Source organism: Salmo trutta, chromosome 3 (assembly GCF_901001165.1).
Source record: "Salmo trutta chromosome 3, fSalTru1.1, whole genome shotgun sequence".
Taxonomy (NCBI): Eukaryota; Metazoa; Chordata; class Actinopteri; order Salmoniformes; family Salmonidae; genus Salmo; species Salmo trutta.
Genome location: NC_042959.1, coordinates 55,948,544 through 55,963,818, shown reverse-complemented (window position 1 = coordinate 55,963,818; position 15,275 = coordinate 55,948,544). Strand labels below are relative to the sequence as shown.

The following is a 15,275-nucleotide window of genomic DNA, read 5'->3' as shown; positions in this document are numbered from 1 at the left end:
GAGAGGCAGCCTTTAGTTATTATGCCCCCAGCCTTTGGAATAGCCTGCCAGAGAACCTGAGGGGTGCTGAAATGTATCTAATATATCTTAAAACACATTTTTAGCTTCGCTTTTCCTTAAGGTGCTTTTTAGTTATTTAAATTTTTTTAGCTTATGTTTTCTGTCATAAATATTTCAACTTTTATTATATATTTTATTCTGTAAAGCACATTGCGTTGCATTCCATGTCTGAAATGTGCTGAAGTGTCTCTAAGGGTGTCTGCTAAAGGCTGCTAGGAAAGTGTAGTTGACAAGTCAGACTTGTTTTATTAAATGTTCTGAGTGATCTCATCATGCTACAAATGTCTGCCACGTTCTCGCTATCAGAAATCAGGCCATACAGTAGCACGGGCTGTGTTTGTTTCAAGGTGACTTGTACTGTAGTTTAAATAGGGAATTATCTGGTGATACCAAACCTCCACAATGTATAGTATACAACATGGCTCTCTTTACTCTATGGAGACCTTGTGAATTATGAAGCTATGTCATAGAATTTAACTTAGTCACCCCGGGTTTTGTTCTACAGATTAAGGCTTACATATTTGTTTCTGTCACTATATAGAGAAGTTGTATTAAAATGTTATGGTTTGGTCTAAGTTCCCCTTTTGAGGTACTGCTAGAATTACCAGGAAACACTTTCTGATGTCTGTTGACCCCTGGTATTAAGGGGGATCTCCAACTTCAATATTTGACCAGGTGCTATACCGTCTTGTGGAGTTGCAGAAATGGATGTCCTACAGCTTCAGCTGTAGCTGACACTCATTCCTTGTTTATCCTTGACAGTTTTTATGCATGTGATTTATTGTTTTCAAAGTAGTCATGTACTGATTTGATGCTATCAGGAGGTTTTGTCATGTGGATTGACATGGTTTAGCCCTTGGCGTTGCTCCACTATAGTATAGTAGACCTCTTACAAAACTCAAACACCACTTTAACATCTCAATGTCTTGCCTCCTACGTCCTCATCTCACCACCAGGAGGATCCTTATCTTACCTTCATTCTTTGTGATTTACAGATGCACTAGCCAATGCCAAGGAGGAGAATGTCAACATTCACGCCACCCTGGACAAGACCCTGGAGGACCTTAACAGCTTCTGAGTGGCTACTGGAGCTGAGGCATGGCCCCTCCACCACCTCTTACTGCTCCACCCCCTCACCTCTGGCCCTGTTTCTGTCTGTGCTGGCTGACTGTTTAGCAGGGGGGGTGGGGGGGTTGTTAATTGTTTTTGGTGAAGGTAACACTTTCTTCAGTCCGCACCTAGCCAAACGTTTCTCCCCAGTAGACCAAATGGCTGACCGCCTCTCTCACATTCCACCCCAGTATCTGCGGATGCTCTCCTGATGAGCATCCCCTTTTTTTCTTTTTTTTTGTAGCCTCTTCATAGCATTCTTTTTAGTCTTAAAAGGGCAACATTTACTCAAGCACCCACATCTTAAGTGTTTCACAGGTTTCTAATATTCACATTCCAGCTTAGGTGTATGATTTGTGTTTGAGGCCATTCCTATGATCTTTCTTTGGCTGCTAGCTGTTTAGCCGTAAGCGTTTAAATACAATGAGGCACTTCTCTCCTGTTCTGATAACAACCCTTGTTAAGGGGATATTTGGTGTCCACTGGGACACATGAAGGTGGCGAGGGTAATAACTCTTACCTACTTATGTCTCCCTTTTGGAATGGGACCACCATTTGATCATTAACTCTCCCTCTGTTATCCCCATCGGAACCACTTGCCCTACCAACATATCGCCTCAACTCTTGTCCCCCTCTAACCACTCACCTTCTGCTGGAACATCCTTACACAAGCACTGCTTTTCTACTGTGCCAATGCCCAGAGGGTCCACAACTGTGCTACCTTTTTGTCAAGGATTTTGTGTTAATTTACAATTATGGGCTGGGGGATTGACATGTTTTTCTTAAAAGGGAGAAGTGTTTTGTTTAGTTGCATGACATTTGTGTGTTTTTATCTGGAGTCATTTTCCAAAAAGGGCCATTGTCACAAGTTACTGTAAACTGATTTTTTATTTTTTTTCCCCCAGTTTACCCCCCAAGATCAGGAAATTGAATTGTGAGTGAGTCGTAGGTCATTGAAGGGATATAAATGTCGTATAGCTTCAGACAGAATTGGTTGCAGATATTCTAGCCAATTGCAGCCTTAGTCCTCTAAGCTAATTGTTATTTTTTTCCCAATAAGATGATGTAGGGGAGGGGTGTGATCAGCCAATCACTACGCATTCCACTGCCAAAATGGAAGCATAGGGGCCAATGAATGGGGAGAAGGGACACAAGGGTATTATCTAAACTTCTTATCAGTATAGACTAAACTATTTTTTTTCCTGCAAATTAAGTGAACTGCGAACCTTATAATTAATAAAGAAATAAAAAGTAAAGTATTGCATCAAGTTTAACTGGAACTTTTCACTCAATGCTATGGGTGTAAACATTGTTACCAGTAATGTTTTGATTGTAATAATCATGACACAAAAATGGACACAATTTAAAAAAATAAAGAACCATGATTTGTATTGACATTACAATTTTTATAGTATTTTCTTTCTACCTTCAGTTTGACTCCAATCTAGGTGCTGCTCCCTTCATGTCTACTTTTAAATGTTTTATGAACTAACACTTACCATGCTATTAGAACATTGATCATGTCTGTGTCTAGTACATTTTAATTATGTTGAATGGTTGTGTAATGCAGTATTGTGCTAATTTTACCATGGGTCAGCTTATGTGCACGTTCCAGGTTTCCAGTTAATCATCTAGCTATTTACAACGAAAACTATACTTTCTTGTAGCCTAGTTAACTACTGTACAATCGAAGACTATAAAAAAAAAACAAATGGCACAATTTGACACTTCTACACAAGTACAGATTAAGTCAACATCTGCACATTGGGTCTTGGTGAAATTTGCCTCTGACATACTAAGTACAGGAAAATGCCAAAATAAAGGAAACCACAAAGTGTTAAGGCATTGTGCCACCAGAAAAGCTTCAATGCACCTTGGCATCTATTCAAGTGTCGAACTTTATTGGATGAATGTGACAGTCACATCTCTTCTAGCTATGGTAGCCCAAATAATTTTTATACATCACCCTAAGCATAATGTTTTAATTGCTTAATTAACTCACGAACCACACGTGTGGAAGCACCAGCTTTCAATATACTTTGTATCCTTCATTTTCCTCAAGTGTTTATTTTATTTTGGCAGTTACCTGTGTGTGATCCATGTAAATTCACATATCGGTCAGTGTTTGGGTGTTTGATCAGATTTTAGTATTCTTGCCCTGCTACTTAGTTGATCGTACAGAACACCGTAGAGAAATAAATATTACATTCTCACTTTCTGCTGCTCCTCAGTGTATCAAAGGTGTTTTAGGATTTTCACAGAAAATAGTGTAATGTATACCCAACTACACTTTCCAACAAGAGCTTTCAGCAAGTTCCTACAGCTGTGTAATGTCCCCTCTACGTCAGTCCTCTTTCGCCTTTTCTTTGGCTATTGAGAGCAGCCCAGTAGCAAGCTGCTCCTCCAGTTGTGAGCCATCGACCTCATTTTTCATTATCCAATCAAAATCCACTCCTTGGTCGAGCCCACATTCAGACTCTGCATCATCTATTCCTGCAGAGAGAGGGTGTGGTGTTGAATTGATTGTCGTTGAAGAGGTATTGTATATCTCCGAAAGTGAAGAACCTATCACTATGCTATCAGTGTAGGTATTGCACCTGTTGTGAACTCCCAGCCCCTCTCCCTCCGTGTCTCTTCTGAGGCCTCCACCCGAACACAGCGAGACTGACTAGGATACTCCCTCCAGAACCACTGCAGGTCGGACAGACGCCCCGTGTCACTCACAATCTGGGGCACAATAGAGATTAGAGAAGGTATAATGGTAGAGGACAATACATGATGCTTCAACTGCTCAACAGGCAGGGCCTGGAAAAGTATTTTGGTCAGGTTCACCAACTCTGAATATGCAGATGGTCAGTTTCTAATAGCAAGTAAGACCTGACTCAAAGACTTGCGCTTGACATAAATCGTACGTTGTGGGACTTGGCTTGTTGTGTTTCTCCCCATAACAGTGGATCAATTGAGAATGTTATCTTACCCAGATAGGCTGCTGGGCGGCCTTGATGGCCACAAGACAGAAGAACCCTGGGTCCTTCTCCCTCTGCTTCTCACCCCACTGGATCATGTCAGCAAGGTACTTCTCCTTGTACTCACCTGCTCCCAAAAGCTCTTCAAAATCCAATCCATGGTCCTGTAGGCATAGTGGGTAATATAAGGAGACAGTAGTAGTGTTCCTCCATTCACTCGTAGTGTGTATTGTAGACCAGCTGGGCATGCAGGCTTTTGTTCCTGCCCAGCACTTAAATGTCTGATCGATTAACCTCATCAAGGCAAGGTCCTTTATTATCTGAATTAGGTGATGTATTAGCTGCAACACAAGCCTGCACACCGAGGATCGGCCAGGATGATGTAGCACAACTGTACACAAGTACCAACCTGTGCGTATTGCTGTTTAAGAAGACGCAAGATACAGCAGACATCTGGACCTAGTCTGATAGAAATTATACACGAACCACATTGTTAAACTAATATAACATTTGATAAGTATTCAATTCAGCGACAATAGTTTTGATAGGTTGGTGAACAGTATGCCAACAGTCAATAGTACCTTTTGTGAATCAAATCCGTCACGTAATCTTTTCCAGATTTGCGTTTCCCACTAAATAAAAGGATGATTTTGGGTTCTACTGTCGCCATCGAAATAACGTTGCCGCAACCAATTTATGTATTTTATTTTGATACAGAAGAGCTACCCTCTTCGTTTACACATTAACCGTACCACATGCATTATGGTTGGTTGAGCTACAGTAATATACACATAACAAGCGCCAATTAATTATAACATTTGCTCATGTGATGGAATTTCTTAGAGAAAAATATATATTTCAATACTTATAATTGTTCAACTTTAAAAAGATAGGTAAACGTTGGTTAAAAAACTGTCATGCAAGGTTTACGGTAACAGAGCCTCATCATGTCATGGACCTTACCATTGACATGCGGAAATAGGGTGATCATATTAAATATTTAATGGTTTCTTTAATGACGACAACATCAAATTGAATACGTGAATGCAAAATAAGAGGGATATTGTACTGACCTCGAAAGAAAAAGTGTTAAAAATACGTAAAATGACCCACGACAGTCTGACTAAGATCATGGAACAACCTACTTTATATTCAATAACCCCCTCCCCTTCTTTAACTTACGGAAATCAGGGCAAAAGTCAAATCAAATTTTGAAAACATGGCGTCCACTTTACTGTGTCGGGTGTCATCAATGTTTAAAACTGATTTAACCTTGCCGTTGAAGAGTCTTGTCTACAGACGGGTAAACATTGCCACCGAGATGAATGCAATAACTACCAAATCTTATTAAAACTCTTATTTGTTGTGTAAGTTAGCTAGCTGCTAGTTTAGCAGCAGGTTGTTGTTAGTTGGCTAGCTAGATGTGCTTCTATGGGAAAGCTGTGCAGCAGCTTAAACTTCATTTCCGATGTTGACAGACATGAGTGCATTCTGTAATATTTCTGGCATAGTTAGCTACATTTGTTCCAGTGTTCTGCTACAGATAAATTGCTGAGAAGTGTAGGGACAGTTGACGATATGACCACTTTTGTGATGTACATGCAAAAGCACATACTAAACCTGTGTAGGCAGCTTGCTGTGTGTTCTCACAGCCAGACATGTAAGCATCTCAACCTTTCACCCAGTCCCCTCTCCACTGGGAATGTGAGCACCCACGCTGTTGGAGGAGTAGAGTGCAGTGCATCAGTGGTGTTTATCAATATAAGTAATTGCTCTTACTAATGCATTTATTAGACAGGAAAGACAACTAGTTTTTAATTCAATGGCCTCTATGCTACTTGTAGATGTACAAGTTCTTATATAGCGCAGGAGAACAGCAAGCCTGGTTCTAAAAAAACCCTGAAAAAGCAGCACCTCATGGCACAACGCCTCTCCCTGTGTGACCTAACAGTACTTGTGTGTATTTACTGACATGTATGTGTAACTGATAGATGCACACACACCTGTTAATGTTTTGTTTTTTCAAGTCTTTTTTTTGTCTGTAATGTCTTTTTCTTTATGTGTCGGATCTCAGTAAGACTAGCTGTCACCATTGGCGTCGGCTAATGGGGATCCTAATAAATCAAAATCTGTAACTCGCAACATCCTTTTTCAGCTAGTTCATTAATATGAGGTTTTTTTGTGTTATCCCATTTACTCTCCTTAAACAGTTGTTCAGCAGTGGGACCAGGGCATTGAGTGAGACTGGACCCCCCCAGGCTAAATTCTTTCCTGCAAATGAGGGATCAATGCTGCTCCCTGGGACTTACAAAGGCAAAGTGGCCTTTATCACAGGAGGAGGAACGGGGTTGGGAAAAGGCATGACCACAACACTGTCAGCACTAGGGGCAGAGTGTGTCATCGCTAGTAGGTGAGTGGAAACTTGGTAGTCAGTCAGGCTATAAATCCCAACACTACTGCTGCTGCCTTGCACTCACAAATTAGGAAGTGACACATTTTTGTTGTAAATTCTAGAAAACTGGATGTTTTGAAAAAGACTGCAGAGGAAATTACAGCTCAGACAGGAAATAAGGTACTACTACTCATCAGTTACCCACATTGAATGCATCCATTATCCAAGAGTTCTAGATACTGATAAATCAGTATGAACTCTGCTTTAAGTTGTGTTTGATACTTCAAGACTCTATCTGCAGGTCCATGCTGTGCAGTGTGATGTTAGAGACCCCAAGTCAATTGAAGCTGCTGTGGACCAACTGGTGGAGGTTGCTGGTCTCCCTGATGTACGTAGGTACAGATCAAGGACGTTTTGTCTGAAAAGTGGTATGCTTCTCTGTTCTAGATGTACTGGCCAATAATACTCCAATTGCTTGGTAAATATCATCCTCTCTCGTTCCTCTAGGTGGTGATCAACAACGCTGCAGGGAACTTCATCTCCCCGTCAGAGAAGCTGTCTGCCAACGCATGGAGGACCATCACAGACATCGTCCTGAACGGCACGGCCTTCGTCACCCTGGAACTGGGCAAGAGGCTGATACTGGCCGAGAAGGGTAAACACCAGAGCTATCTGATGGAGCCCATAAGCACAGATCTAGGATCAGCTTTCCCTCCCCATTTATTTGTGTTGTATTGTATTGTGTAGTGCTGCCACCAGGGGGCAGTAAAGATTCACAATTTGCCTATAACTCCTGGACATTTGATCCTTGGTAGTATAACAAGTGAGGATCAACCCAGAACATTGGTGTGGATGCATATGTATCTCTGTTTTCTATTTAAGTGTGTAATTCTGACAGTGATTGAGCCTCAATATGAAATGCTTGAGCACTTTTCCATTCAGTTGGTCATAGTCCAGCGTCACTCCCCTTGTCCACTGCCCTTTTGCCCTAGGCTCCTCTTGGCTTTGCGTGCATGCACCCTCTCATTCCTTCTCATCCTCTTTTTTTCTCTCCTTTCTCTGCTGTCTCTGGTCAAAGAGGAAATGATATGTAAGGGGAGGATAGGAGAAGCCTCTCATGCGATGTTGTGGCATATTTATAATATGTGTGTGTCTGCGTGCACGTGTGTGCGTGGATAAGCTTTAATATTCATGTGAATATCCCAGCCCTTCTCTGATTACTGTGGCTTTTCCATCTGCCCTCAACACTGCAATTAGGCAAATCACAATTAAGCAATTACCTTGAAGTACAAAGACAAAAACATACCATCACACTAGGGGCACTATTCAATCTGAACTGATGTTTTTCCAAAACAGCCATTCTTCCAACAGTGCAAGAAAGCATATTTGAATTGATACCCAGGTGTCTGTTCTTCTTTCACACTATTAGGAGTATTCTATTGCAGGGGTGCGCAATCTTTTTGTCTTGAGTGCCACATTGGGATTTTGAAATTCAACGGAGGGCCCCACATTTTTTTTATTTGATCGATTTGTTCGTCAAAATCAATTTGCGAGCCAAAAATAATAATTTTCCCTTCCCTGTTCTAGCGGCTACATAAATCTAAATGTGCTTTTATTGCAGCACAAGAATGTTGCTTTGTTTTCTCACCTGGCAGCTTGGCTCCAGGCTTTGATTAAATAGTCTCACAGACAAACTATTTATTCTGCTAGCATCTCCTTCCACTACCCCTCTGATTTCTTGATGTTCCATGTATGTGTAGTAGCGTCGTTTGTTTTATCAATCTATAAGTAACCCTGACTCGTTAAATCTATTGCAGTGTAATCTGGCCCACAACAGCCACCATGTTTTATGAGCTTTAGTGTGCTGGATATAAAAGCCTATAGAACTGCACAATGACTAACCGCTGCTCTCAGGTCATTGGAGGAACAAGCCTATGACAGTCTAATGAAGAGATGGATGAATTGGTCTGAACTGGGATCAGTTGTAAATTATAGGGACGCACATGCTGACACATATTGCTGGGCATATACTGTACATATATTACAGTTTTTGTTTCTTTGTGGTATTTATGTACATTGTGTTTGTAGGTGCTGCGTTTCTGGCCATCACCACCATCTACGCAGAGACCGGCTCTGGATTTGTGGTTCCCAGCGCGGCTGCCAAGTCAGGAGTGGAAACTCTGTGCACGTAGGTATTTCAAAGGAGGCACTACCATAAAACCTATCAGGACCTGTTTCCCTGTCCTAAACCATCCCTTCACCCCTATCACTATTGCACCCACCACACGTAGACATCCACACTGGCCTCATTTGAAAAGATTTGGCTCTCTCACTTATCAAACGCCTTATGAACACTAATGCATTTTTAAAGAGAAGCAGTCATTAGCATAACGAAGGTCCAGGAACATTTAATTAACATTAAAGTGTGTCTCCCGATCCCCGTTCAGTTGGATCTAGACAATAATAAAGACGGATGGGCTGGGTGTGTGTGTGTGTGTGTGTGTGTGTGTGTGTGTGTGTGTGTGTGTGTGTGTGTGTGTGTGTGTGTGTGTGTACCTTGATCGTTCACACAAGTGTGAATCCAATAGTGTGTGAGAAAACCCAATAAAATCCTGAATGGGACTGACACCTTTCATGTGAAGACAGGGATGCTCTTATCAAATGAAGAATACACCTTCTTGAGGGCTTTTACTGAAAGAAAGATCCCACTCAATGTTATTCCCTGTCAATTCCATTGAAAGAGTTAATGACACTAAAAGGTTTCCCCATAAACCCAGGGGACTGGGAATGATAAATGGGGGAACTATTCGTGTCTCTCACAATCACGTCCCTTTTGTACCTTGATATGTTTGACTTCCTATACAAGTGACCGCAGTGTGTGTGTCTTTGTGTAAAACAGTGTGTGTGTGCATTCCAGACTAGCTAGAAGGTTACGCTTGAATCCAAAATAAAGGAAACACTTGAGTAAATGAGGGATACAGTCTATTGAAAGCAGGTTGTTCCACCCAGGTGTGGTTCCTGAGTTAATTAAGCAATTAACATCCCATCATGCTTAGGGGTCATGCATAAAAATGCATGGTTGTCCAGTGACGTTGAAAGAGTGGTTTAAAGGGGGTGTGTCAGTCACAGACATGTGTAGTGGCATACGTGGAGTTACCTATAGCTGGTCGGCCCATTCATGCAGTCTTTTTTTCTGTGTGAATGAGCACTATTATCTGATAATGGATCCCCCCCCCACATATGAAATTGCTCACACCAAAAAAGTGACCCCTCTATTTTGTGAAGGCAGCAGCAGCCAATTTTCATGTTCATTTATTGCGCAAGGCATCTCAGGGGAGAGCTAGCCTATTTTTAGATCCTATTCTTTCATTAGTTTTTTTGTGCGGGGGGTTTCAAGAAACTAGAGGGAATTAATCAATTCAACAAGCACCACCCTCAGTGCCTCTCGCTATAATGTTCCCAGAATTACATGGAATGACTAAAGCGCTCCTGGCATCTACTTTTTGGCGCCCCAGCTTTTTCTGTATGAATAGTTGAGATGTATTTTGTTTTTAGGTGCAGCTAGTTACCCTTCAATCATATTAGACTGAAGTCCCCATTATGAGTGACTACCTATGAGAATATTTAGGAGGTAGTGCCTCACTCCTAGGCCCAAGTCTAAACGGATTCCTTGAGCCTACACTAGGCCATCTTTATTACTACATGCAGCAGTGGTAGTTCTTTGTCTTTTTCTTCCTTTTTTTGTGTGTATATTGTATGTGCGTATGTAAACAAACTACTGTTTGTTTCTCAGGTCTCTGGCTGCGGAGTGGGGGAGGTACGGCTTGAGGTTTAATGTCATCCAGCCAGGACCAATCAGAACCAAGGTAACAGACACAACTCTGGCGTGAAACTTTACAAATATACTGTGTTGATATTAAAAAAATAAAATAAAAAGTATTCTTTCCCTTTCTGGTCTTATCTTGACTTGTAAATGTGTAATTAGCTATGTTTTGTGACCTCTTTTCTTTGTGTAGGGGGCCTTCAGTCGTCTCGATCCCACGGGCATGTTTGAGAAGGCCATGATCGGCAGGATACCCGTGGGCAGGCTGGGCACGCCCGGAGAGATTGCCAACCTGGCAGCCTACCTGTGCAGTGACTATGCCAGCTGGGTGTCTGGAGCGGTAAGAGAATGTGTGTGTGTCTTGATAAGCTAAGCAGGCAGTGGAGACCAATCACTATGTTAGCTGAATGCCTACCTTGCAGAATGGGTATCTGGAAATAGCAGATTGCAGTAAGTCCTTCACTGTAAATGACATTCGAAGTGCACTAGGATTAGGCGATGCAGGTATAGGGATGGACTATGGCTAAGGGAAAAATGATGACTCAACATCCACATATACCGTGTTCTTCTCTTTAGTTGTGCCCATTCTCTTCTATTTGCAGATCATTCGAATGGACGGTGGAGAGTATGTCTCCATGGCAGGAGAATTCAATGATCTGAGGAGGGTATGTGCTGGAACTAACTTAGCAAACCCTGTTCCACTGTCAGGACCGGAACTTTAACACTAAACAATCATATGAACATAGAATGCTAATTTGATAGCATTGCTACCTTTTGCATAATCTCTGTTCTGTTATGCGCCTAGCTATTGATTCAGTAACAAGATTGGAACTGTTGCTGGTTGTGGAAATTGGCCACATTTTATGAACAGATGTTAGTTTATGGATATGTGGGTCAGGTTGTGCTAGTTTTAACTTTCTGTGTTTTGTGTGTGTCAGGTCACTAAGGAGCAGTGGGCTATGATGGAGACCATGATCAGGGGCACCAAGGGATCCTAAGAAGTCAAGATGGGAACATGATACTTCCGGGGCAGCAGGTAGCCTAGTGGTTAGAGCGTTGGACTAGTAACTGAAAGGTTGCAAGATTGAATCCTCGAGCTAACATGGTAAAAATCTGTCGTTCTACCCCTGAACAAGGCAGTTAACCCACTGTTCCTAGGCCGTCATTGAAAATAAGCTGACTTGCCTAGTTAAATAAAGGTAAAAAAAAAAGATTTACTAACTCTACCACTGTTAATGCTCCAGGGAAACACAGACACACAGATACTGTACACACAGACAATCTTTCCCTCTGTTTCTGACCTAGAACAGAGATTATACCATGTCAGGGAATATGGCTACAGGATCGACACACACACAGCCTTCTCTGCAATCACACTCTCACACACTCACTTAATCTCAAGCCTTATGTCTCAATGCCTAACGGACAAATCGACAGGATGGGGACAGTAGGGCAGCATTTGAAAAGAAAATGGCTTCATCAGGAAGCCAACTATTTAGAGGAGTTTTGAGAGAGAGAACCTCATAACCTTTTCGTTATCACTCTCTGAGATTCTACTGGCTACAGCACTTCCTGGATGAAACTGGCTTCTCATTGGTTGAAAAACCTGTCCGTTCCTACGATTGACTTGGTATTTTGCCAGTAGCATTTATCATTTGTTTTTACAATGATGCCTTGAAAAGAATGAATTCTGTTCTTTTTAAAAAACATGTTTCAATGGCCTATCTAAGTTGACCTCCAGTAATGCTATTCATTGCTTTTAAGTGATTGTCTTGTGCTCTGTGTGTACAATACGTGCGGTTTACATGGATTTGTCTGTATGGAGTATGTTGAATAAAAGACAGGAGACATTTTATATCTCTGACGCATTCTTTTAAAATTCTCAGCCACCTAATGTGACATAGAGACGTTAGATGGATTGACACTATTCATTCCCTCCCAAGCTGCTCCATCATTATTTTAGTTACTCTGAAAAATCAATAGTCTAAACGCAGACATCTTATATGGATCTAATACACTGCTAAGCTGTTATAAATAAATAACATGAATGAGATGTTCTTGGTCAGAAGTGGGATTTGTAGCAAGTTGAAAAGCTTGTCGAATGCATAATCGTTGATGAACCGTTTCAGTTCTTCGTAAATGTGTTTTAATATTCTTTGAAGTAATCACTGATGTGCCTGAGGCTTTATTGGTGAAAGTAAAAAGATGGAAACGTCCTTCATGCATCCAATCACATACCGATTGGTTACTTCAAGGCAGGACGTGATGCATTTTGACAACGTTGGAATTGGGCCTAAGCCTTTTAATGGTGCACCATACGTGACGCTAAATGAAAATGTCACCAAACGTGAACTAGCCCATGTCTCATTGTTAGGCATAGCTATCTTACTGTGATGTGTAGGCATTGTGCCAGTGAGCTTCTCTGCAGAGGCACAGAGAACCCCACTCCCTCCCATCTCTATTTGTATTGTGCAAGTCACACTACTGTTATCTTGCATACTCTCCATTTCCTCCCTTTTCTACTTCCCCCTTCTTTCTTACCTCACTTTACCTCCTTTAACTCTTTCCCTTTCATTCCTCTTCCCCCTGTCTGTCTGAACCCCCTCCCCCACTCATCCTTACATTTTCTATTTTATTTTCCTCCCTTCCTGTGTTCATTAGAGCAGTGGAGCCACAAAGCCTTCTCTTACAGTTGGAGCGTGGTGGATTGTCGGGTCACATTTTCCCTGTTCCGCCACCAGACCTTGTCCTCCCCCACTGAACAGAGGGTGCTGGACAGTGTCTGATGCCATAGGACAACAACCACAATGGAGGAAACGTCCTTTCAATCCCACACAAAGCACCAGTTCACTGACCCTCCTGCTAAAGCTGTGTGTATGTGGATCACAGTGTTGGAGTATATCCAGGTTAAACACTATTACTCTGATTATGGTGTCAGCAACACTTAGCTGAGAAAATGAAATGTGGTGGAGTTTTATTTACCTATCCTATGAGGTTTGTGGAAATGTCCAATTGAAAAAAATGACAATTTCATCTGGTTATTCCTTTGTCATCTTTAATTGTGTTGAGCCAGTGTCCAATTTGTTTGCAGATTCTCCATTGGCCATGCTTTTAAGGTCAGGGGTATGCCTGTTCTGTGTCGAGGGAAACAGGCATCAACGTATAGAGTGGAACAGTACCTTGCTTTTATTAATTACAGTTGGCTCTCCCATGATGCAGCCTGTTCCCCTCCTCCCACTTCACACCCCTACCCTTTCACATCCCAGAGTTCCGTTAGGCACATACAGGAACACACATTTCACACCTGCTACATTTAACCTTTATTTAACTAGGCAAGTACATACTGCAGCTAACCTCAGATAAGCCATCGCTATACCTTTACCAACTCGGAGAAAGAGGCCAGCAGTTGCCCAATTAGGAGATAAAATCATCCTGCTCTCTAAACTCTCACTGCATAGTGCATGGAGGACAGAGCACTGAGCAATGCCTCTACACTCAGTGCAGGGATTTATAAGGTTAATGCTTCCCTCTGTCTATCATAAAGCAGCGTGTAACTTCAAGTGCCCCTATGCCTACAGAAAGCTCCTGGCCTGGGCACCAGACTGTTTCTGCATTCAGCAACGCTGCATTGTTGCAACGACAAGTTGGCCAAAGCAGAAACAGATTGGCACACAGGTTAAGGAAGTTCCATCTGAAGTGTCCTCACCTCCCCCTGTAAGCACATCCCTTCAGTACTGTTCAACCTCCGCTGGCTCCCCATATGCTTACACATTGACTTTAAAATCCTGGTTCACACCGACCAAGCTATCCACAACTGTGGAGCCAAGGACCTGTCTGACCTCATTCTACCCTCCTACCCCACACACACCCTTTGAACCTCCAGGTCTGTACTTGTTCAGCAGCCCCACTGCAGACAAACATTTATGGGCGACAGGGTCTTTCAGTTTTGCAGCGCCTCGACTGTGGAACTTCCAGTCAATTTCAGGGCTGTAGTGTCTCTGGCCTCGTTTAAGGCACAGATAACTGTGCTGTTCAGAATAGCTTTCAAATACCTACGTTAATTCTGTTCTCCTGTCCACCAGATCTGACGACACCTCTATATAGCTTATATATATATACTGCTCAAAAAAATAAAGGGAACACTTAAACAACACATCCTAGATCTGAATGAAAGAAATAATCTTATTAAATATTTTTTTCTTTACATAGTTGAATGTGCTGACAACAAAATCACACAAAAATAATCAATGGAAATCCAATTTATCAACCCATGGAGGTCTGGATTTGGAGTCACACTCAAAATTAAAGTGGAAAACCACACTAAAGGCTGATCCAACTTTGATGTAATGTCCTTAAAACAAGTGAAAATGAGGCTCAGTAGTGTGTGTGGCCTCCACGTGCCTGTATGACCTTCCTACAACGCCTGGGCATGCTCCTGATGAGGTGGCGGATGGTCTCCTGAGGGATCTCCTCCCAGACCTGGACTAAGCATCCGCCAACTCCTGGACAGTCTGTGGTGCAACTTGGCGTTGGTGGATGGAGCGAGACATGATGTCCCAGATGTGCTCAATTGGATTCAGGTCTGGGGAACGGGCGGGCCAGTCCATAGCATCAATGCTTTCCTCTTGCAGGAACTGCTGACACACTCCAGCCACATGAGGTCTAGCATTGTCTTGCATTAGGAGGAACCCAGGGCCAACCGCACCAGCATATGGTCTCACAAGGGGTCTGAGGATCTCATCTCGGTACCTAATGGCAGTCAGGCTACCTCTGGCGTGCACATGGAGGGCTGTGCGGCCCCCCAAAGAAATGCCACCCCACACCATGACTGACCCACCGCCAAACCGGTCATGCTGGAGGATGTTGCAGGCAGCAGAACGTTCTCCACGGCGTCTCCAGACTCTGTCACGTCTGTCAAGTGCTC

At 42.4% G+C, this 15,275-nt stretch overlaps 2 protein-coding genes across 3 annotated transcripts; one reads left to right on the top strand and one right to left on the bottom strand.

The window, feature by feature from the left end:
- Positions 1 to 1,946: 1,946 nt before the first annotated feature.
- Positions 1,947 to 5,300, bottom strand: LOC115179734 (phosphomevalonate kinase-like). Of its 2 annotated transcripts, XM_029741440.1 has the most exons (5): positions 4,718 to 5,203; positions 4,546 to 4,600; positions 4,148 to 4,300; positions 3,768 to 3,897; positions 1,947 to 3,663 (listed from the first exon to the last, which is right to left on the bottom strand). In XM_029741440.1, exons 1-5 carry the CDS (start codon positions 4,804 to 4,806, stop codon positions 3,515 to 3,517), a joined length of 576 nt encoding a protein of 191 aa, XP_029597300.1. In that variant the 5' UTR covers positions 4,807 to 5,203; the 3' UTR covers positions 1,947 to 3,514. The 2 variants fall into 2 exon arrangements, with proteins under 2 accessions (XP_029597300.1, XP_029597311.1); XM_029741451.1 differs by lacking the exons at positions 4,546 to 4,600; positions 4,718 to 5,203 and adding an exon at positions 5,210 to 5,300.
- A 10-nt stretch (positions 5,301 to 5,310) lies between these two features.
- decr1 (2,4-dienoyl CoA reductase 1, mitochondrial) lies at positions 5,311 to 12,206 on the top strand. Its single transcript, XM_029741402.1, has 10 exons — positions 5,311 to 5,439; positions 6,347 to 6,546; positions 6,651 to 6,708; positions 6,830 to 6,916; positions 7,036 to 7,183; positions 8,617 to 8,716; positions 10,322 to 10,394; positions 10,545 to 10,691; positions 10,954 to 11,016; positions 11,290 to 12,206. The coding sequence occupies exons 1-10, from the start codon at positions 5,356 to 5,358 to the stop codon at positions 11,347 to 11,349; spliced, it is 1,020 nt and encodes a 339-aa protein (XP_029597262.1). The 5' UTR covers positions 5,311 to 5,355; the 3' UTR covers positions 11,350 to 12,206.
- Positions 12,207 to 15,275: the final 3,069 nt, after the last annotated feature.